This window comes from Anolis carolinensis, chromosome 1, assembly GCF_035594765.1.
Source record: "Anolis carolinensis isolate JA03-04 chromosome 1, rAnoCar3.1.pri, whole genome shotgun sequence".
Taxonomy (NCBI): Eukaryota; Metazoa; Chordata; class Lepidosauria; order Squamata; family Dactyloidae; genus Anolis; species Anolis carolinensis.
Window position 1 is genome coordinate 13,068,059 of NC_085841.1, and position 24,507 is coordinate 13,092,565.

General features: G+C 38.3%; 2 protein-coding genes across 14 annotated transcripts in view; one reads left to right on the plus strand and one right to left on the minus strand.

Annotated features, from left to right (window-relative positions):
- ccdc88a (coiled-coil domain containing 88A) overlaps positions 1 to 18,719 on the plus strand; it is a 147,071-nt gene extending 128,352 nt beyond the window's left edge. For 4 of the 13 annotated variants that reach the window (XM_062968817.1, XM_062968824.1, XM_062968820.1 and 1 more), the window contains 6 exons: positions 322 to 402; positions 2,633 to 2,904; positions 6,160 to 6,640; positions 7,452 to 7,489; positions 12,743 to 12,844; positions 14,480 to 18,719. In XM_062968817.1, coding sequence (XP_062824887.1) covers positions 322 to 402; positions 2,633 to 2,904; positions 6,160 to 6,640; positions 7,452 to 7,489; positions 12,743 to 12,829 — 959 coding nt within the window. In that variant the 3' untranslated portion in view covers positions 12,830 to 12,844; positions 14,480 to 18,719. Of the gene's footprint in view, positions 1 to 321; positions 403 to 2,632; positions 2,905 to 6,159; positions 7,402 to 7,451; positions 7,490 to 12,742; positions 12,845 to 14,479 lie in introns of those variants that run through there. The other 9 variants (XM_016990719.2, XM_062968822.1, XM_062968818.1 and 6 more) reach the window with 4 other exon arrangements.
- Positions 18,720 to 21,501: 2,782 nt separating this feature from the next.
- Positions 21,502 to 22,749, minus strand: LOC100565029 (prolyl-tRNA synthetase associated domain-containing protein 1). The gene is made up of 2 exons (XM_003216139.4): positions 22,548 to 22,749; positions 21,502 to 22,024 (listed from the first exon to the last, which is right to left on the minus strand). Exons 1-2 carry the CDS (start codon positions 22,641 to 22,643, stop codon positions 21,587 to 21,589), a joined length of 534 nt encoding a protein of 177 aa, XP_003216187.1. The 5' UTR covers positions 22,644 to 22,749; the 3' UTR covers positions 21,502 to 21,586.
- Positions 22,750 to 24,507: the final 1,758 nt, after the last annotated feature.

Below are 24,507 nucleotides of genomic sequence, written 5' to 3' on the forward strand. Positions count from 1 at the left end.
CCTTAGTTAGTCATAACAATTTTTTACATGTTGGTATTCAGTTCATTTTTTAAAACTCTTTATTCTTCCTACCAATAAACCAGTTTCAATTCTACAGACAAGTCCTCTTTTTCCATAGTTTTCTCTCTTAGCTTAACTGTTTCTATACTGGCTTTTTCTAAAGTATCATTATGGGCTGGCTAGAAATGCATGCTCAGCTTGTACAGTACCAGTAGTGCATGATTTCCTGTCTCACAGCATTCTGTTTACAGAATGTACCAGGCACAGTGCCATCTGCTATGGTATGTGCTTCATGCTATCTACTGATTTTTTTTCATTCAGCTTCGAGACCAGCCAGCCTTGATAGTGGCAGAACATCCACTAGCAATAGCAATAATAATGCCTCTCTCCATGAAGTCAAAGGTATGCTTTTAGGCAACTGACACATGCTTCATTTTTCATAATTTTGGAATGGGAGAGGGAAGCAGGTCATAACATGTTTGTCCCACAATGGTCATGTTATACATTTTTTGTTTTTAACTTCGGAAAATGGTGGGCTTTCATGTTTGAAATCAGTTAGGAAAAGAAAATGAATACTGCTTATAGCAGCTATTCAGTAACATTTGCAGTCAGTCATCTACATTCATGGGGATTAAATACACAGAGCCCTGTGAAAGTGAAAATCTGAAAATACAAAAATTGCTACTTATTTTACCTAAGAAAACATTTCTAGAAATTTTTGGATCATGACTCTTGTCAATTTCTTCTGAAAGCTGATCATAGAATCATACTGGAGGGCCTTAAGATTCCTAGAAAGAACATTTTAATCACCCATGAATAATGAGGCCCACAAATATAGAGGACCAACTCTTATTACTAATAACTTAGTATCACCAACAAGAAAGAAACTCCAATAGAGTATTTAGGCATTTAGGAAAACAGTACTTTCAGATAATTCTAAATGTCTAAATTAGGAGTGGAAATCATAGCTGTTGCACTGCAACTCCTTTACCCCTACTGAACTTAGTCAGTTGTGAGAATTTTGAGAACTGCAATCCAACAACATTAGATAGTTGCATGATTTCCACCCCTGCTTCTTTACATCATAGCAGATGGCAATCAAAAAACAGCACAACAACCTTTTTGGGGACCAAATATATTGTTTGCATCAGATACAGAGATCATTGTTATTTGCACATTATCACTAATTGCATTGTTAACAATGCAAAGTTTTATTGAGTTGCTGTGAGTTTTCTGGGCTGTATGGCCATGTTCCAGAAACATTCTCTCCTGACGTTTCACCCACATCTATGGCAGGCATCCTCAGAGGTTGTGAGCTTCAAAAGTTTTATTATTAAGCACATTGCTCTCCTACATGATATTTGGGTATTAATAGCATCTCTTCTATTATCACATGTATAGTTTTATGTTTTTTACTCACTGTAGTACTCATTATTGCTCAGGAAAATAGTTAGCCATTATTAATGATTGTTTTATTTCAGCTACTCTGGAGAATAAATATCTATTTCTTTTGCATCAGTCTTAGTTGCTCTTAGGAGAATATGCTTCTCCCATTTTCCTGCCAACTGTGGATTAAAACATTATTAGGGTGTCCCCTAAAATGAACATTAGGTTCAACATCTCCTACTAGCGTATATACATAGTGTTACCCAGGCATCAGAGGTGCCACTGCCCCCTTGCTTTCTCACTTCTTCAGCTCTGAGAAGGCCAAATCACAATGTCTCCATGGCAACTCTCTTTGGGCAGGCTCTCTTTATGGCTCTTTCCTTCTTTCCTCCATTTTCCTCATACACCTTCTCCCTCTCTCTTCTCTTTTTTCTTTTCTTTCTTCCCTTGCTTTCCCTCACACACTTTCCCTCTTCTTCTTTCTTTCTCTTCTTTCCTTTTCTGTTCTTTTTCTTTCTTCCCTCCCTTGCTTCATCCCTTCTTTTTTCCCTTACATTCTCTTCCCCTCTTTTTCTTCCCTCTAATATTTTCTCTTCCCCCTCTCTATCCCTTCGTTTCTTTCTCTTCTTTTCCCTTTCTTTTCCTCCCTTCCCCTCATACACATATCACCTAACAGCAGCCAAGCCACTTCAATCCCTTTCTTACCCAGTGAGGTGAGGGTGTGCCTCCATCACCATCACTATCACCTCCTTCTTGGGCAGCTGTATCCACAATAGTCGGATATTCACCAGGTCTGTTTCCAGCAGCCATTGCCATTATTAGAAATGTTTACTTATGGCTTCTTCTGTACATGCTCCTCTTATTTCAGTCCACTTGCTGGTGCTACTGATGCACTCTTCATTCACTTGGGAACCAGTCCTGACCTCTTGCTACAAGGGCAAACCAGCTAAAAAAATAGTATTTTGTAATACAGAATTGTATATATGTTTATTTTCTTTGAAATTCATCAGTTTTACCATGGATGGAAAAGACAAAAGCATTTTCAATATTGTTGGACTCTGGGGCCTCTCAGACCATTGGACCCCAGTCATTTGTACCAGCTTTCATGCCCTCTCATCGGCCATGAATATTTGAGTAACTCACTGCAACAGACTCTTGGATGCGTTAAAGCTTCCAACTGCATTGGAATCTTCTTGTTAAATTGTGTACTAATTATAGTGCATAAAAAGGTGCTTTTTTCCAACAGCAGGTGCAGTTAATAAGTACCAAAGCAGGCCCCAGAGCCACAGCAGTGGAGAATTTAGCCTGCTTCATGATCATGAAGCATGGTCCAGCAGCAGCAGCAGTCCGATCCAGTATTTGAAAAACCAGACCAAGTCTAGCCCCATGCTGCATCATAAAATGTCAGAAATGTTGGATAGACAAGGAACACGAAGAATTAAGACTGACTCCCCTGGAAGTGAAGTAGTTACTTTACAGCAGTTTTTGGAAGAAAGTAACACAGTTACGTCAACTGAGGTATGCAAAAATATTTAATGTTACCAGACAAAACTTGAATCTGAACAAAAGTAATATGCCTTCTATGTTGCAAAATGTTGGTTTTATGTCTTGTAGAAGTAATTACTGATATTTCTTTAAATATTGAGACCAGTATATTGAATAAGGGGCCCCTGGTGGTGGCGCAGTGTGTTAAAGCGCTGAGCGGCTGAACTTGCAGACCGAAAGGTCCCAGGTTCAAATCCCGGGAGCGGAATGAGTGCCCGCTGTAGCCCCAGCTCCTGCCAACCTAGCAGTTCGAAAACATGCAAATGTGAGTAGATCAATAGGTACCGTTCCGGCAGAAAGGTAACAGCGCTCCATGCAGTCATGCCGGCCACCTTACCTTGAAGATGCCTACGGACAACGCCGGCTCTTCGGCTTAGAAATTGAGATGAGCACCAACCCCCAGAGTCAGTCACGACTGGACTTAACGTCAGGGGAAAAACTTTGCCTTTACCTATATTGAATAAACTAAGTAAAATTGAAGAGAAAATAATTGGTATAACAATGTGTTGTCGAAGGCTTTCATGGCCAGGATCACAGGGTTGTTGTATGTCTTTCGGGCTGTGTGGCCATGTTCTAGAAGTATTCTTTCCTGACGTTTCGCCCACATCAGAGGTTGTGAGGTATGGATAAACTAGGCAAGGAAAGGAAAAATGTATACCTGTGGAGAGTCCAGGGTGTGGCAAGAATCCTTTGTTACTGGGAAGCCTGCATTAATGTTTCAGTTAATTACCCTAATTAGCATTGGAAAGGTTTGTCTCTTGCCTGGGGGGCATCCTTTGTTCAGTCATTAGCTGTCCTTGGGGCTCCTCTGCCCTCAGAGTGTTGGTTCCCATCTACTGATTTGATTTTAGAGTTTTTTTTAATACTGGTAGCCAGATTTTGTTCATTTTCATGGTTTCCTCCTTTCTGTTGAAGTTGTCCACATGCTTGTGGATTTCAATGGCTTCTCTGTGTAGTCTGGCATGATAGTTGTTGGAGTGGTCCAGCATTTCTGTGTTCTCAAATAATATACTGTGTCCAGGCTGGTTCATCAAGTTCTCTGCTATGGCTGATTTATCTGGTTGAATTAGTCTGCAGTGTCTTTCATGTTCTTTGACTCTTGTTTGGGCGCTGCATTTGGTGGTCCCTATGTATACTTGTCCACAGCTGTATGGTATCCGGTAGACTCCTGCAGAGGAGAGAGGATCCCTCTTGTCTTTCGCTGACCATAGCATTTGTTGGATTTTCTTTGTGGGTCTGTAAATAGTTTGTATGTTGTGTTTCTTCATAAGTTTGCCTATGCGGTCTGTGGTTCCCTTGATGTATGGTAAGAACACCTTTCCTCTGGGTGGATCTTTGTCTTGACTCTCATGGCTTGTTCTTGGCCTTGCAACTCTTCTGATGTCTGTGGTGGAGTATCCATTGGCCTGTAGAGCCCAGTTTAGGTGGTTTAGTTCACCTTGGAGGAGGTGAGGTTCTCAGATTCTTTGTGCAAAATTGGTATAACATTTTGAGAGATTATTAACGAATGAGCCAGAAGGGAAACTAGTCAGAAAATTTCCTATAATATTTTATGTAGACACATTCTTTTTTGTTAACTTAAAAGCTAATTTTTTGAGATAAAATGTTGATATCAGTTCTGCCATTATTTTTATTCTAAAGAAGAAATGGTGGATTTTCCTAAATCTCAAATGTATGTATGCAAAACCACTGCCAGGGTACAGTACCGTTACAGAGACAACTATAGCCAGAATAACCAGAATAAAACATTACTAAATTTGGGGATTCCCTGCATTGCTTGTGAACAACCTTGGTGAGTGGGTTCAGCACGTGCTTCACATGGAGATGATACAGGGCTATTACAAAAGAATGGCCTGATTTAAAAAATGCATGGTCAATGTTTTAGTGAAAGTACACGTATGAAACCTACACCAATGTGAAAAGGAAGTTTTCAATTTTTTTCACACTCAAAGATTATCAGTATGGCTGCTGCCAGTCAGAGCATTCTTTTGTAGTAACCCTATACAAATTGAGTTCTCAGGTAGAACTGGAATGACATTCTCTCTCTACACACAGTTGAACTGCATTGAAATCATGTGTACTCTTCTTAGAACTATCTCTTGTTGTTTTTCATTCTCCATAACCTTCCCTTCTCATTTCCTCATCTTGAAATTTCCGATGAGCAATTTTTCATCATGGCTGAACATAATTGGAACTTTTCCTGCAGCTTCTGTTTCTGTGTTAAGGAAATCAGTGGGTGTGGATGCAGGCTAATAGCATATCCTGTTAGATCTTTAAACTAATAATTTGGCCATTACACTTATGTCTGAAGTTTTATAACTGGCTGCCCTGTAACCATGCCCTGGCTGTTGAAAATATAAGATAGTGTCTGTTCAATATTTGAGTTAAAATAAATGTTTGGTAATTTTTTTAAACTGTGCTAGCAGCTTCCATCGTTTACAACGAGAGTATCTCCGGTCAATAATGTGGTTTCTGTGTTTATTTTTAAACTGTGGAGCATAATTCTGACTTGCCTGCTTTCATATAAAATAGCTTTATAAAATGGGACAGATAATGTATTGCTTTGTGATTTTTACAGCTGTTTGAAGCAAAAATTCACTATTTTTTCATCTTACTGAAATGTTATGGTTCCTCTGAATTAAGATTTGCAGGAATTTATTTTCAGGTGACTAGCTCTTAAATCAGCCACTTGAAAATGGGGGCGTTTTGCTTGCATTTTGGATTTTTTCCAGAGACTCCCAACTGAGAATTCCACATCCGGAAGCTTACACAATGATTTCAAGCATAGGCCTTCTTGTACATGATGTTCAGATTGCCAAGGAAGTTTTTAATAACTTAGAAAGCTTTGGGAGAGAACTTGGAAATGAAATGGTCATTGATTGAACTTTGTGATCTAGGAGGGGAAGCAATATTTGCATTAGTTTTAAATCAGTCAAACTTCCACTGAAATGTTAAGGTAGGAAAAAGTTTTTTAATTCAGTCTGTAACATATTTGAATGGGGAAACAGATGTTTTGGTTCTTTAATCAACATATAAAACTGAGCAGTTCAAAATATAGTGTGTAAATTGCTATATTTGGGAGGTCACATAAAGATTGGCAATGCTGTAAGTTAACACTATCATAATTGTTTTGCTTGCTTATACTGTAGAAATAACCCCATCTGTTTCTCTTGCAATTTGGAAAATAAAACTAGAAACAGAATTAACTCTTTTGGATATCTTTTACAGATCAAGTCCTCAAGCCAAGACAATCTCTTAGATGAAGTAATGAAAATTTTTTCTGAAAATGCTGAATTAGCAGGAAGACAGAAACTAAGGAAACAGTCATCAGGGAGCAGTGGTATTGCCAGATCGCAAAGTGTGAAAAACACAATTGACTCCTCTGGTGGAAAGTTAGTTAAACAGGAGCACTTTGGAAAGCTCACTTCACGTAGAATGGAAGATCCTAGCTCCTCAAACTCTTCAAAAACGCTTACGGCAGGCACTAAAGGAAGGGCCAAGTCAGTGAAAGAAAATGTACAGTCGCAACGACAATCAAAAGATTGTAATCCTTATGCTACTTTACCTCGTGCAAGCAGTGTGATTTCAACAGCAGAAGGAACTACTCGGAGAACAAGCATCCATGATTTTTTATCTAAGGACACTAGGCAGCCAGTATCTATTGACCCAGCTCCATCCACAGCTGACAGAAGTGTTGCATCAGTTTCTAGTGAGTACAGTCCTCAACAGCAATATTCTTTTTTAAAATGTATGTCATATGCCACAGGTACTGTATCAGAAAGTGACTTAAGTAGTTTAGCTACATTAGATAATTCCGCATATAAATCAAAAAAGCCTAAACATTCAGAAACAGGGGAGATAAACTATATTGCTAAAACACTTTCTTACAGCAGTGTGTCCAGCACTGAGGTTGGCACATCAAAAAGTACTGTGAAGAATGCAGACCATTTGACCAGGCCATTTCTGGCATTTAACACCGAATTAGTCAGCAGTGTTAGTGCATTGCCTGAAAGACCTATATCACAAAGAACTGGTAGGACATTTGGGAGACTTACTTCTGAGAATCAAAAATCGGATGTCAGAAATACAGAGATGACTCACAGTAGTGGCAAATTGACACTTGTCCATGCAAACATTAGTGACAGTAAATCCCCAGTCCCAGTTTCTGAAGATACTCAAACTGTGTGGTATGAATATGGTTGTGTATGATAAATAGATGTTAAGTAATCTTTCTGATTTCATATGGATGTTTGTTAGTGTCAGCTGGGTTAAACTATGGTTAAATTGTTTACTAGTTAAAACAGTAGCTTGATTGTACATGTTCTTCATATATTTTTTCCCTATCATGTGGATGAATGTAAAATTGTAACCATGCCAAAGCTTGCATGAAACCTTAACAGCACTGTATATTTTCTGCATGCCTTCTGAAAGTCTTAATACAAGCTAACTGTCTGTATCTTTTATTTTTATTTGTTATAAATATTTTATTTTATGTACATTGCTGGATGCATGCTAACCAGTTGCATGGTGCTGTGCCAGAAACAGCACAAAAAAGCAGGTAATTTTCAGCAACAATAACTTTTTAGTTTCTCTTCTTTTCAGATATCCTGGCATCATTCAAATTGTATGCTTTTGGACCCAGTCCAGCTAAAGCTAATTGTGTGACCAAGTTAGAATAAATGGAACAATTTGACCGGGATTACTTTACAGGCCTTATGTTATATGGATGTTTACTCCTTACTCAAATGTAATCCCATCTAGTTGTTTGGGACTTTCTTTCAAGTAATTGTTCTTCGAATTGCCTTTTAGACATGAAAAGCTTCAGCTGGACTGAGACCTTTCAGTAAAAATTCTCTTTCTTTCTTTAGCTTTTTACTTATGATACATTTAAATTCTACTTTAAAAAGCCATAGCCAAAGCAATCAATTGACTATACTATGTGAGCTACTGTTCATGGTGATAAAACATTATGGTTCAGATACCTATATGATTCTTTTTGTTTAAAGGTATATAACTAAATGTCATAGCTTCATTAGAAAGTCCAACCATTTCTTCCCCCTTTCCTTCCTTTTCCATCCCGTGTTTGATGTACCAATGTGGTCATGTATTGTCTTGTTTATAGAACCTTACCTGAATTTTTTATTATATAGCATTACCTGCATTTTAACAATGTTTTAAAATAAAAAGTGAAATGGATTGGTGGTATTCTTCTTTCTGTTCAGGGATCTGATAGATGATTAGGAAACAAAACAATTTTAAAACTAGTTCCAAAATGGAAAGAGCCACTTTAATCACACTTAGAGATTTAGATTAACTTTTTTTCTATAGAAGAATACCATGAGATTTCTAGGTGCTAGGGATAGGAGTGGTTTCTCCGAGTAGGTCTGGGAACAATTCCTATCTAAAAACATAGAGAGCTGTTGCCTGTTAACATAGACATTACTGAGCTAGAGGGATAATTGGTCTGACTTGATGTGCCGTAATATAATAATAATAATAATAATAATAATAATAATAATAATAATAATAATAATAATAATAATAATAATTTTATTTTTGTACCCCGCCTCCATCTCTGTGAAGGGACTTGGGGTGGCTTACATGGGGCCAAGCCCGGGTAATTACAATAAACAAAATTAACTACATCAAAATTAGAAATATTTCCAGCTTTTCTGTTCAAAAACATATTATGAATGTGCAGAATTATTTAGCCATAAGCATTATAAAATAGTACATCTGAAGTAAATGTCATAGTTGCTGAAAATTCTTTTAAGATATGATCAGAGCTTGAAATTTCATTTCAACAGTTAATGTGTGTGAAATTCCAATTTCACAAAATGGTCAGTGTATACAGATATATAAATACTTGGATAAAAATATGACTAGAGGCTAGTAGCTCATGCCCATTCCTATTTAGCTATTGGCTGTCCCTTTTTTTCTTTGAACTATAAAACCCTATGTATACCATGCAGTCTCCTTTTTGGACGCCCTTCAGCTTTAACAGATGTATGCCAAGGAGTCAGGAGCACAAGTCTCCAACCCCCTTGCATGTACAAAATATTTGATATACCATCTATTTTAAAGAAAGTATTTATAATAATGAGAAACATTAAAAACTTATAGGTTCTTGGAAAATGGGAAATGTCTGTTCTAATTTTGGGTGAGATCCTTGTGGAGTACATAAAAGCATACTTTTAAGGGGACTGTTTCCAGGAATAGTATAATCAGAATAGTACAGGAAGAACTCACTTAAAGCAGGAGGGGACCAAAGAGCTGTCTCCTAATGAGCGCTAAAGGGCTTAGTTTCCTTGGCCTCCTGCTTAAATTGTTAAAAGCAAATAATTTAAAATCTATACCACCATGGTATAATTGAAAGTAAGTTATAAAAATGTCTTAATACCACTTAACTCAACAGGAGCAAATTATCTTAATCACATTCTTTAGCTAGATTTTTGATAGGACTGTGTACAAAATGGTTTACCGGGGAAATGTTCACAAATATAACACTACATATCTTGTTACATTTCCTGCTTTTGAAAACAAATGGTTACACCACTGTCAAAGGTGTTCCACATTTTCTGATAGTGTTTTGCTGCTACTTTGTGGGTTTTGTGCAATTCCCAGTATTAGTTTGACAAAATTTGGTATTTTGTAAAGTTGCACAGTAAACCTTTGACAGAAAGCCTAGAATGGTCAAGGGCAATGGGCTCCATGCTCTTGTTAATTTCTTCTTGATTCAAGGTGATAGCATCTATACGTACTTCTGCTTATCAGGGATTTGAAGCTCAAGACCCTCTCATATGAACATGCACTATGGCAGTTGATACAGGCTCAAGAAACAACATATTGTCTTTTTGAATAAGCAGAATAAATTTCTCTATTAAGGCTTCTTTGTTGAAGTTTGTTCTTGCTTCAGTCCGAAGTGGGTTTCTGCCCATTTACCTGAGCACTTGTCACTTTGAAACATGATAGACTGTCTTATTCTACCCATAGGGAGTTGTTACACTTATTCTGCTTGGAGTAGGCTTCATGCTTCTCCCACACTCTCCTTGAGTTCAAGGGATCTCCTGTCTCAGATTCTGGTCATTGGGCAACTGCTATCTCTGTAATAATTTTGTTGCCTAAGCACCAGTGTCCATCATGTTGTTGGTGTCACTGATGCCCATAGAATCCTGGTTGGTTAACAACATGGAATGCATCCTAGCCATGAACCTTAATGAGTTTCTTCTTTTTATCAAAGATAGGCTCACTTGCTATGCAACCTGAAAGTAATAGTTCTCACTTGGACCACAGAAAATCTCACCAGCAGTCACAGCCTTATGAGCTAGCAACTCTGCTTGAAGCCAGAGCAGCCTTATAGCCCTGTCTTGGAATATCATCAGCATACACAACTGAATATACTAATGTTGGGTCTGATCCTCATCCTACATTTCAGGCAGATCTTAGTGATAAATGTCCTACTGGTTTCACTGAACTCATCAGTGAATGATATTTCTGTTATGAATTCTCCTGAGTATCTTCTATAAATAATTGAGCTCAGAGTCAGGTATTCAATCAGGATATCCTGATGAATACTTTTGAGATGTCTTAATATAGTAAGTATAGATGATGACTTATCCCAGAAACTTCTCTGTAAGCATAAACAAAACCAGGTGCATTACAAAGCTAGCAGATATTAATTTTCCACATCCAATAAACTGGATTATCAGATTCTTCAGAACCAGTAGAGCCTTTCTATCCAGAGAATTTGACATTTGGAGAATTATCCTCACAGTAGGACAAATAGGTTTTTGATCTTGGAATGTCAGTTTTTAGGTTTGAATATCAACCTAAACTTTCCTCAGACACAGAATTCATGTTCAGAGTAGTACTGGGGATAATCAGTTACTAAAGCAACCTTTTCTAATCCTCTAATAGCACTGGCTTACTTGTAATTATTGTGAAACTAGAGATGGACAGCCTCTTATGTTGTTGGACACTCAATTCCTACTAGCCCCAGCCAGGCTGGCCATTGTTGAGGGATGATGGAGAATCAGCAATAGCTGGAGGGACACAGTTTAAATCATTAGAACATATTTTTGATTTAGGCCACATTAATTTCATATAAAATAGACTTTAAACATGAATACGATTGTTCACCACCCCATAGTTCTTAAGAACAACATAGCAATATAAGCATACCCTTGATAATATGGAGATTTTTTTAAAATTCCCATTACATAATAATAATAACTTTCCCACAAGATCCTTCATTATTGTTTAGCTTTCTGTATTAAATGTAACTACACAGTCACTGGTGCCTGCTGAATGCCCATGATTTTATTAATGATCAGAAACATATCTCTCTATTATTATCATATCTACATCATCTTGTTACTTTTTAAAAATTTATTCTGAGGACTCACCATCCATGATTAGACACGATCCTTTTCTTCTAGTAGAGCTAAGAACAGAATATTTAATGTAGAGCAGGATATTTAAAGTTAGGAACAAGAAGTCTTTTTCCAAAGACAGAATTTAGGATTGGAGGGAAGCCACCATATAGGGCATACTTATTGCTGGTTGCTGCTATGACAAAACAGAAATCTGGAAACCACTAACTATATATAGTAATTTGCACATATCAGCTTTTCCATCAAAGTAATTTCATGTTTTCAGGAGACAGTAGAAATCCATCGCAGCATCCATTATTTTTCTGTTGGAAAAATAAGCAATAACTGATCCACACTAGTAAAAAAGCAGATATGCCATTACCAACTCCCCTTTTCTTTTGACTAATTTATTTGAAATATCTCCATATTGGTTTCTATGTGTAATATATAATCTTCATTTCTTGCATCCTATATGAACAGTTCTGCTGGACAGTTTAGTCTTTGAAAGGATGATATAAGAATAAATTTGACAACCAACATAGAAACATGTCTAGGTTGCCGCTAGCCATATGTTGAACCTTTTCAGGTCCCAGATGTGTCAAACTACAAGTCCCATGATCCTAAAAAGAAGAATCAGCCTCTGCTGGTTGAGGATGATCAGGTTGTTGTCCAGCATATTTGGATGACACTACATTGGAGAAGACATATTGCTACACCTCTTTTAGAGATTGTAAAAGCGCTGTTGTAAATACATACATGATTATGAATGAGCGGTGAAGCAAAGATGCATTCTGAATACTAACCCTTTGCATTAGTCATCCCCTCTGCTTTCCTCAAATGTGACTCAAGACAGTTTCAGTACACTTCCACTCCCCCTTTTAAAGTATATAATCTGATTTTAAATCAAAAATTAAAAACACGACTACTATTCCAAGAGAAATATCTCACACAGAATTTTATTCTGTTGTGAGTTAGGGTAATTGTCTTGCTTGCAAGAAAAGGCCTGCTTGAAGCTTTGTTTTTCTAAACACAGTTAATTTCAGCTAATTTGGTCTTGCATGTTCTATTTTATTGCATGTAAGAATAATGCTCTGTTTTTCAGACTTGATCATTAAGTGAACAAATCAGATCCACATTCTGTGCAGATGTAATTAGACACCATTCTATCAATTTCCTTGTTTAACTCTTCTAAGCATTATATTTAAGTTTTTTTCTCTCCTGGGTGATGTATTTCCTATAATTCTAAATTGTATTGCTAAAAAAGAACAGGATGAATGTGTAGAATCATCAGTTGTGTTCCTACAAGTCATGTTCCTATTTTTCCTTCTGACCCCACTCCTTGATTTTTGTAAACCATCAGACAGTGATACCAATGATATATGTTACAATGTGAAAATTTCCTGCTAAAAAAAGTAACATGAAATGCTTTTCTTCTGCAGATGTGGAAGCTAAACCAGAAAACAGAAATTCAAAAAGCAGGTCTAGGGAGCAACAAAGCTCCTAAATCTATTAACCCTACTACATGAGATGTGAGCCAAGTGGTGAGTTTTCTGCCCAAAATGTAAATGAGATTGCTTTCATTTACAAAGGGGAAAAGAAACTAACATTTGCAAATAAGAACATGTGCACATTGCATTAACAGCTGCCAATACTGCTTGCATTAAATGGCTCGCTGTCTTGCTTACTATTCAGGCTAAACCAGAATGTGACATGCAGTTTTACCTGTTAAAGTGAGATGTAGTCCGTTTTTTTGTAAATTACCTTTTCCCCATGTTTGCTTCCAAAATTATAGCACAGTGAATATATACTAGCAAGTCATTATCTAAAAATGATTCATAGTTGTTTATTTCATATCTGTTTTGTGCCACTGCAGCATTTCAGAGCTCTTATTTAATATAGACTAAATTCTGAAGAACCAGTCATTTTGGCTGGCTGTAAGCTTATACTAGGTTATTAGCGCAAGATTTCAATCAAATATTCTAAAAGGAAAATACAAAAATATCAATCATGATGCAAATCATAATTGGTGCTATGTGCATGCCAATTAAAAACAATAGCCAGAATTCATTAAGACAGTCATGAATGCATAGCCTAGAGGTATGCATTTGTGAATGTTTACATTTATGGTCCCTACATATTCATTAGTTTAGGGAGTACACAGGGACTTTTACCCTCTTTGTTGGGCTGTAATTGCTGTCAGTGACAGAGATCTGTTCTCCTGTCAATCTGGAAATAGCTGACTGATATTTCAGTCCCTTTCCTGCAAGCCATTTCTGATGTGAAGGGAAATTGTAATAGGGACCCTTCTTCTGAATGTCATGCTGAAATTCACTCACTGGAGATGGAAATGTCAGTCAGCTGCTTCCAAGCCTACAGAACAGGCCCTTGTTGCTTGCAGCAGCAGCAGCTGCCCTGTAAATTATAAGTTCAGGTTGGGAAACACTACTTAGCTTTGCTAAGGTAGTTACGTTGCTAAGTACACGATACAGAATCAAGGACAATAAAAACTTTAAAAACCATGCTTAAGCAATCTTGATTCTGTCTCAAGAGAAACTTTATTCTGTAAATTGTATAGATTAAGCACAATGCTGTTCATTTTGTATGGCTGCAATTTTGTACTGTTTTGTTCAGTGTGTTCTGCTTTTACTAGATATGGTAAATGCTTAAAATAAAGCCAGGTGTTTCCTGGACTCTGGATGTGTTCAGCTACCTTCTGGCTTCTGAAAACAAAAATTTTAAGTATTGTAATTTCAGTTCCATGGACTAGCTTTCAATTTGGAGTTAAAAATAAGAGTTCTAAATGAACCACCTTAATTTCCCAGTACTACCCATGTTTTTTAAACACAACATTGTATTATCTATACACTCCTATCTGTGATGCATGTAAAACATTGAAGTATTAATCCTGTACACACTTACTGAGGGGTAGGCCTCATTGATCACAATGGGGATTCCTTCTGAGTAATCATTCCCCGGAGTATGCAAGCTGTTCTGGTGCCAAGAGGATGGCATTACATGGCATAGGTTCTTAGCATTCTGTCCCCTTTCTTCTTACCATTGTATTTCTGTTGTGTCTTGCTAAGCTCTTGTAGTAACTTTACTTTTTATATCTCCTGTATCTTTATGCTTTTTCTTACATTTTCTTTCTTATCTTTCTGCTTTTTAATTTAACACAGAGAGAAAAGTGTCCTTCAGTATCTCAGTATGAAGCCTTTATTTCTGAAGTAACCAGGCATCCAGCTATAGGAACTGTGTTATTTTTACAAAAAAAAGTTCAAGGTTTTTACAGGCCTACCTGAATAGAGCAGCCAAGAAATACATGTCTCCTTTCCTTGAATCAAGGAACTGTACTGGCATCTCCTGCTGAATTTTTTTAAAAGACATACTATGTTGCACATTGCACTGTTAAGATCTACTGAATAAAGGATAATTTTCATCTCTCTAAGGACCAAGTGTTGTGTGGTCTCAAGAATTACTTCAGGAACTCAATTACTGCTTCCTTCATTTACAAACGTAGCCCCTACTGCTTACTGCTTCTGCTAATATTTAGTCCTGCAAATCCGAAATGGTATAAGGTTGTATTACGTTGTGGAATTTATTGTAAATACAGGTACAAAAATATATCCCCACAAACTTATTGGCAGTTTCTTAGTTTCATTGGGTTTGCATAATTTGCATGGTGATACTGGTTGCAAAATGAGACTGCTGATTATTTTGTTGCAAGTGGTGAGAAGAAATGGATTAGGTCTCTGAAAATGTAATGAAACATTTTACCCACATCCCTCCATCAATTAATCTCTTCCATGTGTTTCTACACATTATGTAATAGATACCCAGTTTTCTGGGCAGGAAAATTGCAGAAAGAACATGTTTAGAATGTCCTGTCTAAGAAAACTATTTGTGTTTTAAACAAATACCACATCCAAAAGAAATGTGTCTTTAAATGTTCTGTATTTTTATTTTTATTTGTGATTTTTTTTTAAAAGAACTGATTGTGACCGAGGTGGAATTTTAATGGGGAAAGACAATGTGACTAAGGTTAAGATCAATGTGTTTCAAGCTATTCCTTCTATTAGAGCTCTTACTAATAGATCACCCTGAATTTGTTCCTTCATAATTTTATATGCATTAGAGTTTATTCATGTTGTTGATACTTTCTAAATCTTTGTATATGTTTGTTGTCTTAAACTCTTGCAAGCAGCACAAGAAAATAGCTTTGGTTAATTCCTGGAAATGTACATGAAGTTTTTCTGGTTCTTTTAAATTTTATTTTCTTACAAGCTACTAGATGTTTTAATATTTCCACAATATATATCAAATTTAATGTTATAGGGTTCCTGCCCCTACAACTCTCACAAATGTAAGTGTTTTTACAATTATTGTACTTTTACTTCATCTAAATTCTTCACAGCTAGAGTCATGCTATATCAAAACTCTTGTTGAAATGGAGGCACTGCCACCCCTTTGGCTTGAGGCGGGATACAACATCATTAAAACAGGAGAGGAAACACTACTGGAAGACTGCACACTTGTTTTTAAACCACATTTCACATAGCATGCTTAGGTTTTATTTCTGACAAGCACTAGGGTTCTTCTTGGTAAACCAAAACTATAATCTATCCTCTTATGTGGCAAATGGAAGAGGGGTTGTAAGCCCTTGCCTGTGAGCACATCAGTTTCCTAATAGGCAAAACTGTTAGTCCTGAAGCATAAAACCAACAAAATATACCTAGCTGCCACTGCTCTCAAGGTGGTCATTTATGGGTATAGGGTGCAGGATTGGTTGTGTTTCAGCCTAGCAGTTGTACATGCATTCCTAGTTCTTTGCTTGGGAAAGCAGTATTGTGGCTCTCAGTTCAGGTGATCACATGTATACTTAATCTAACTACATCAAACTTCTGCCAGAATAACATGTAAACATATGTTTCAGATATGGAGACAAATGGAAGATAATTAATATGAAGCATATTAAGCTCATTTAGCAAATTTTGTTTATTTTGTTGTCAAACTTTACTGCAACAGCACCCACTGTTATCTGATTGTCTATCAGGTTTCCTTCTGCATCAACTTTAACTCAAGTGAATGTCCTCAAGCTATATCAAATCAGCCTGAAACAGATAAGAGAATTGTAGTGTGATCAGACTTGGAGTAAGTCTTCAAATTACACCCTCCCCCAAATGGTTCCTTCCAGATATATTGGTCAACAACTACCATTTTTCTCACACAACATGAGATTGTGCCCCAACATATTAGTGAGGTGTCAAATGGGGAAGACTGTTTGAGTGTTATATTTTAAATGTAGATGCAGATGTGACAGACATGGAATCAGATCTAGATGCAGACAGCTATAATGTAACTATAAGTTATAATGCAGGACTGGGAGTAGTATGACCCTCCAGCTGTTGCTGTACAGCAGTTTCCAGCATTACTCACCATAGACTAGGTCTGGTTGGAGTTGCAGTTCAACATCTGAATGGCAGCCAGATTCCCACCCATGTTCTAAGGAGATGGGCATAATACCCATATCCTGTGCACTTCTGAGTATCATTTCTCAGGAGAGTGTTGTGAAAAGTGACAGCAGCTAGCCACAATATGAAACAAGGAAGCCTAAACATAGTCAGATGTGCTATTGTGTATCTGTGAAAGCTTACTTTAACTGGAAATGATTTGGCCATTTGGAAGAATTGGCTTGCTGTTGGCTTCAGTCCTCAAATGAGGGTGACTGTCCTGTATTTTGTTTATAGCCGCATTTTAAGACACATTTTGCTTTATTTTATCTATAACTGAATATTTAGCAACAATGGCAACATTAGGAGATAGTACAGTAAACAGAGTAGAACAGTTAGAACCATATCACAATATTAAATGTGGTTAAAACCTAAATCTAAAGGCCCTCTTGTGAATTCAGAAGTCTCTGTGGTGCACAAAACACATCAGACTCTATGAGGTTTTCCTCCCTGTGATGATAATTCCCAGGTTTAGGCCTTTTCCCATCTCTGCCATCCCATCTTTGGAGGGCCACCATCCTTCCTGCCTTCAAACATGGAGACACCTGGAAAACTGTGGTCTTACTCACAGATTCATTATTTTAAATGTGGGTGTCACTTAGGCCATTTTAGCAAGCTTTGCACGAACTGCCTTTCCACTAATTCAAAAAGCTGATTTGGATGCTTTGATCAGAGATTTTAAAACAGTTACGTACTTTTCATGCATTTGCCAGTCTTTTGATTGACCATACCTATTTTCTTAAGATTTGCACCTTTTTGGAACTTTGCACTTGTTTTATATTCTGTGTGTTTTTAAGTTTTGGTTTTCAGAGGAATACCATCTTTCTATGGGCAAACGTGAGCTGCATCTATCAGATATCTACATCTGATAGGATGCAGAGATATGCATAAATAAAATAATATTGCTTCATTTACATGACTCTTGCCCTTGAAAGGTCAGTGGTAGCTCATGCCTTTTGTAATGTTTTGGCATTAGGCTGGATTTAGCACTACAGTTAAGGGATTGTTGTGTGTATGTGTCTTGTTTTGTTTTAGGCAATCCAGTGTTTAAAACTAAAATGCAAATCTTCCCTTAACAAACCTAACTCACTGATGTTTCTTGGAGGACGAGGCTTATGAGCTGCAAGTAGTTGGTTTCTTTAGCTCCTTCTCCACCAACATAATTATTTGTTCTAATTAAATCAATATGCGTTTCTGCTAAGAGCTTAATAAAAAAAAGTCTCAGTTTTGTGCAGGAGAGCCAAAGACCTCCTATTTTTATCCTCCCTTTTCCAGTGCATTTGGAGGAATATTACCAGTCTCCCCTGCCCTCTGCAGACTCCACCATTTCTAAATCAGTAAGAAAATTAAAATCAAGGCAATCCATTTTGTCCCAGTTTTTATTACAGTCTCCACAATTTATAAAAAGATTAACTATTTTTTAAAAAAGCATTTATAAAATCTGTAACAGTGTCGGGTAGTAATGTGTTACTTCACCATCGACATCCCAGCACCTTTAGGATGAAATACAAAGATTATTTTCATTGCACATGATAATATTCAGCTGTAAAGTAGAAGCTACCGATCTGATGTAAGACGAGGAAATGTTTTCCACCCTCTGCTGCTGTTGCTAAGGCTACAATCGCCGTGTCCAGACTGCGTCGTCCTGTCTTCAAGGGTTTTGTGTCCTAAGGGACGGTGCAGCCCCAGCGCCTGGGGCAAACTCCTTTGTGCTGTGCGTCATTCAAATGTTGTTCGGAACGGAACTGCCTTAAAAGATAGCACCTGGGTGCGACACAGACTATTTAAAACACTGTTTTACAGAAACTGTTATTTAAAGCTGTAGTTTTCCTTTCTTATACCTATTAATGAATTTTGTAATGTTTGCCATTGTACACTACTTATGTTATTAAAATTCCAAGCCAAATAACTTGTCAACTTCCTTCTCATTTTTGTTTCAAATTAATTCTTATTTGGATGTAGGTAAAGGAGAAAAAGATGTTTTCATTCACAAAATAGCAGTGAGGAGATAGATCACAATGGATGCTTTGCAAAAACAGTGGGTAGGGAGAGGCTGGTCTTATTGCCTGTTAACAATTAATGGGTTTGCTAGTAGTGGCATTTAATATATTACAGGGTTTTTACTCTGGCTTGGGTCATTTAAAATGTTATTGTAAGTAGCTTGGTTACGATAGGAACTTGGAAATCAGTCATATGCACAATTCTTTCGTTCCAGTTCCTTGTATATCAAAACATGGTTGTTTATGGATACAATAAGGTTTGAGGGCAGCAAGCATCACTGTGTTCCCAAAAATCCAATGTTTGTTTCACCAGTCTTTCAGAGTGAAATGGGAGATTTCATGAATAAAGCGAATGAGGCATTCCCTCAAAATAACAGATAACTTCTCAGTACCAAACAGACTGGATGTGAATAATAATGTATTATGTAGTCCAACCAAGAAAAAAGCAGAATAGAACTACAGTCAGCTGTCCTCATTCACTGGTGTTGGGGCACTGGACCTCTGTAAAGGGAACACCTTAGTAACTATGATTCCCAGATAACTATTCTTTCAAGGAATATCTAGGTCCTCCATCAAGATTCTATGATCAACCTGCAGCAAAAGTTCCAACACTGTGGAGGACCTAGACATTTTAGAGAAAGTATTCATCAAATCTGCAAGTGATCAAATCCGCAAATGTAGAAGGCCAACTGTATATGGGGAAAAAAGACTCAATAAGATGCAGTATCTTTCACCATGCCTCTTTCTCATAAAAATATGTAGCTCCCATCCATTGCCACATGGGAAAGTACTAATGTAGGATGTAAAGGACAGAATTGTTGTTTATTTATATCCTGCTTTTTCTCTTAAGAGACTCAAAGATAGATTTGAAGCTGCCAGTAAAGAGGATTATTCTTCACTGGCTTTCACTAACAAGAATTTCATTTGCTGTGTGCCTTGAAATATAAAAACTTTTCTGCCAAAGATACATGAGCAATGACTGCGCTCTGATTGCATCATAATACAAAGATGGGAAGCAATTTTTACCCGGGTCTTCCAGAATTTCTCACAATTGGCTGTCAGCTAGAGTTGGGAGTCCAGAAATACGGGAGGATTCTGCTATCAATGTGTATAATTGGTTATGTCATGTTTAATAGAACCATGATGCTCTTAATTGATGTTCATCTTTTTTTATTTTAGCTTCAGGCTCTGCTCTGGCAAAGGTACACTTTGGAAGCTAATTCCTGTTGTCAACTAAGTAGAGGATGACACACCATTCAGTAACAAGGGGGACTGCTGGTCCTTTGTATGTTTCAAACTACAAATCCTATAACCCCCTATTCTGGTCACACTAGGCAGGACTGTTAGGAATTGTAGGCAAAGATATCTGATTAGCCAAGCCCCACTCCTGTGTTAGAAGTGAATGTGGGCCCTTCTACATTAAAGCAAGGATTGACCACAAATGGCCCCGAAGACTACCTAAGACATTAAAAAAATGCCCCACAATGCCCTCTACAGGGTGTTTGGGCTGTGTATCTCTAGGCCCTTTCAGGTCCTGCAAAGGCCAGTTTTTTTAAAAAAGGAAGTGACTTATGATTATTTCCTGTTTTTAAAAATGGGCTGTCCTGGGCCTAAAATGGCCACCGGGGGGGGGGGGGGGGAGGAGGGTTTGAAAACTATTAAAATGCTCTCTATACTTTGGGGAGGGGGGACTTTTATTTTTTGCAGGAGGTGCAGTGGAATCGTCCTTCAAAATCTCCTGTGAGTCTAATGAAGCCGTCACAGTTGTTTCTGCTGTATTGCAGCCCACTCACCTAAATGAATGGGACCTAAACAAATGAGACCAGAAATGAATTGAGATCCTGCATCCTGACAGTGGAGGGCACATCTATGCCAGCGTACCTTCCTTGGCCTTTCCCTCTCACCATCCGCACAACACCAACTTCAAGGAGTTGAGGCACAGTTCACACTTAATCAGTGGCCAGTGGAGACTGGAGCACCATGTGGATACCATTTTGCAGGTGAGCATATGGAATAACTCTTTTCAAGTTGTACCATACTCACTGACGGACAAAACTGCAGCCAAAGTGCTTCACATCATTCTGGTCACTTATTGGCTGTGGAAACATTCAAACATGATGTGCAGTGTTCCCTCGCTACTTCACAGTTCACTTTTCGCTCCCTTGCTGTTTCGCAGGGTATTTTTGTGGTCCAAGGCACTCTCAGAATGCCTTGGACCGTAATGCTCTCCAATCAAAAGTGTTATCTATCAAACTAACTAACCAAACAACACAAAGCAATTCACGGAGGACTAGGCTATGGCAGCGCCTGCCTTTCGCACATACGCTCTTGCCCAGCCCCCTCTTCCAGGAAGGCTTCACTGACTCCCCGGGAATCCTAGGAGTTGCAGGTTTACAGCCTTCTCTGCCAAATTGCTGCCCGCCTCACCAAACTAAAACAACTACAGTGCAAAACGGGCTTTCAAAGGAGAGAAAGGCCTAACTAACTAAAATAAGGTATAAATTTGAAAAAATAAATATAGTGTCCCTACTTCATGGATTTTCTCTTATTGCGGGTGGTCCTGGAATGTAACCCCCATGATAACTGAGGGAACACTGTACACGTATATAAGGAGGGCTGTTGCTCAAGAAGGTCCTAGGTACTTCCTCCTGCAGTGGTCATATCAGTGGGAGTTATGCCACACCAACAAGATTTCATGAATAATAAGCATAATTAATATTTTTGAATTTTCAATACAACTGCAAAGCCTCCCAGACAAAAACAAGTGTCACAAAAGCTACTTGTCGCTTTCATCAAAGTGCACAATGATGGGTTCGTGTCCTGTGGACTTCAGAAATTTTAGGAAGTCATCCGGATGTAATCCCATGGTTGCTGCATTTGTCATTGGGTGAAAATACACCCGATTGTGACCCCCTTTCAGGAAGCTAGCATCCAGCACAAACTTCACATCTCCTTGGTCGCAGAAAAGTGCTAAGGGGGTGGCACATCCCTGGCCCACCTTCAGCTTATCCACCATGGCCGCTTCGTCGGCAAAGCGTAGGTTCCCACTTCCGACACCCAGTTTTTTCGCCAAGTCGTTTAAATTGATTTGCCGGTTGTGCAGAACTGTCACCAGGAAAAACCCTTTCTTCTTCTTATCTTTTAGGAAAAGGTTTTTACTGTGGGCCCCTTCCAAATGCTGCACATAAGGCATCATTTCTTCAACTGTGAACACCTAGAAGACACAGTTGGAATGATATGATTATTCCTTGATTGATTCAAAGGCTAAAATGTGTGATCCATAACCTAAAGAATATAAAGCAATTTCTAATGTCAACTTGATGCACATAGCAGAAGTCCCAACTCGATTGTGTCCAATTGTCTTTATCTTAAAATTATGGGCACATGTACCCCTGTGTGTGTTCTGCTTTTTCCCCACTGGAATAAAAAGTGGCTTACAAAATATCCTAGATGGCAACTGGCAGCCAGCATGATACATTAGTTTAAGCATAGATGTTAGCAAAGGGTGCAAAGGCATGGGCAAACCTTGGCCCTCCAGGTGTTTTGGACTTCAACTCCCACCATTCCTAACAGCCTACCGGCTGTTAGGAATGGTGGGAGTTGAAGTCCAAAACACCTGGAGGGCCCAAGTTTGCCCATGTCTATAGAATGGAGCCATTCTACCATGGAGATGCATCCCGATCTGGGGAAGCAATGTGATTTGAATTCAATGGGTTTTCCTTTTTGCAGAGACTCACTTCTGGGTGCTCCACGCTGAGCGCCTCGATGCCCAACGCCTGGAGGCGGCTTTGCAGCGCCTCCCGGAGGGTCCCCGGCTCCTTCTCCCCAGCCATGCCTTCCTCTTCTGGGAAAAGGCAGCTCCCTTTCAGCCAGTAAGAAAAAGACCCGGTGGCAGGCAGCACCTGCTTTCGCTTTTGCCTGGTCAGCAAAGCTCCCGTTCCGGTTCCTGGTGCGTTTACTCGGAAGCAATTCCCAGGTTTAGAAGAGGGCTGGATCAGTTCTCCGCTAAATGAAAGGCCACTCACTTTCCTGGGAAGTTTTCCTGGCAAGGATTGTTCAGAGAGGAAAGTGGGACAGAAATGTATTATTATTCGTGTTTTTATATATAGTATAATGTTTTTCATTTATTAATTTGTCAAAGTTGGCTTGTGTGGTGCGTATTTCTGTTTAGCTTTTGTTTATATGAGGTTTTGCTGTATTTTATGTTATGTATTTTTATCCTTTTACAGTTATTCTACTCCACTTTGAGTCCCACGCATGGGAGAAAAGTGGGATAAAAATTATTATTATTATTATTATTGACACAGCGACATAGTATGACACAGCAAACAAGATAGATATGCTGGATTTCGTATCAGAAAATCACAAGTCGAACACTTCCCAAGCGTTTAGGACTGTGTGATGTATTTTCGGATGATGTGCGCAGATCCCAGTAGGGTGGCCTTTTTCAGTTGGCAGATATGATTATTATTATTATTTTATTATGACACAGCAAACAAGATTGATATGCTGGATTTCGTATAAGAAAATCACAAATTGAACACTTCCCAAGCGTCCAGAACTGTGTGATGTATTTTCGGATGATGCGCTCAGATCCCAGTAGGGTGGCCTTTTGCAGTTGGCAGATCGTGATTTTGTCAATGTCTATTGTTTCCAAATGCCGGCTGAGATCTTTTGGCATGGCACCCAATGTGCCAATCACCACCAGGACCACCTGCAGTGGTTTCTGCAACAGTCTTTAAAGTTCAATCTTGAGGTCCTGATAGTGCCTGAGTTTTTCCTGTTGTTTTTCGTCAATGCGACTGTCACCTGGGATGGCGACATCAATGATCCAAACCTTGTTCTTTTCCACAACTGTGATGTCTGGTGTGTTGTGTTTCAGAACTTTGTCAGTCTGGATTCGGAAGTCCCACAGTATCTTTGCGTGTTCATTTTCCAATACTTTTGCAGGTTTGTGATCCCACCAGTTCTTAACTGCAGGGAGGTGGTACTTGAGGCATAAGTTCCAATGAATCATTTGGGCCACATAGTTGTGCCTCTGTTTGTAATCTGTCTGTGAGATTTTCTTACAGCAGCTGATCAATGGTTTCATCGGTTTTGTTGCACAGTCTGCATTTTGGATCATCAGCTGATTTTTCGATCTTGGCCTTAATTGCATTTGTTCTGATGGCTTGCTCCTGGGCTGCAAGGATCAGGCCTTCTGTCTCCTTCTTCAGGGTCCCATTTGTGAGCCATAGCCAGGTCTTCTCCTTATCAGCTTTTCCTTCAATTTTGTCAAGGAACTTTCCATTCAATGTTTTGTTGTGCCAACTGTCAGCTCTAGTTTGTAGTTTTTTGCGATTTTCTTGTACTGATTTTTTGTCTGCTGTGCTTTGAGGATTATTATTATTATTATTAACAACACTACTACTACTATTATTAGACATCCTTAAATGTGTCAGTTAGTGCAATCGCAGCACTGTATTTGTGTAGTTTTTATGTTTTGCTTGCTTTGTGATTATGTGTTTTTAACTATATTGTGCCCTGCCTCGGGCCATGAGAAGAGACGAGTAAGAAATAAAATTATTGTTGTTGTTGTGACAGGGTTCATGCAAATGATTTCAGACTGATACAAATGTGGTATGTTTCTGAAGTTATTTGCCAGTTTCGGATACAGGCAAAATCCATTTGGCTGTTTATTTTTTTACATAATTTCCA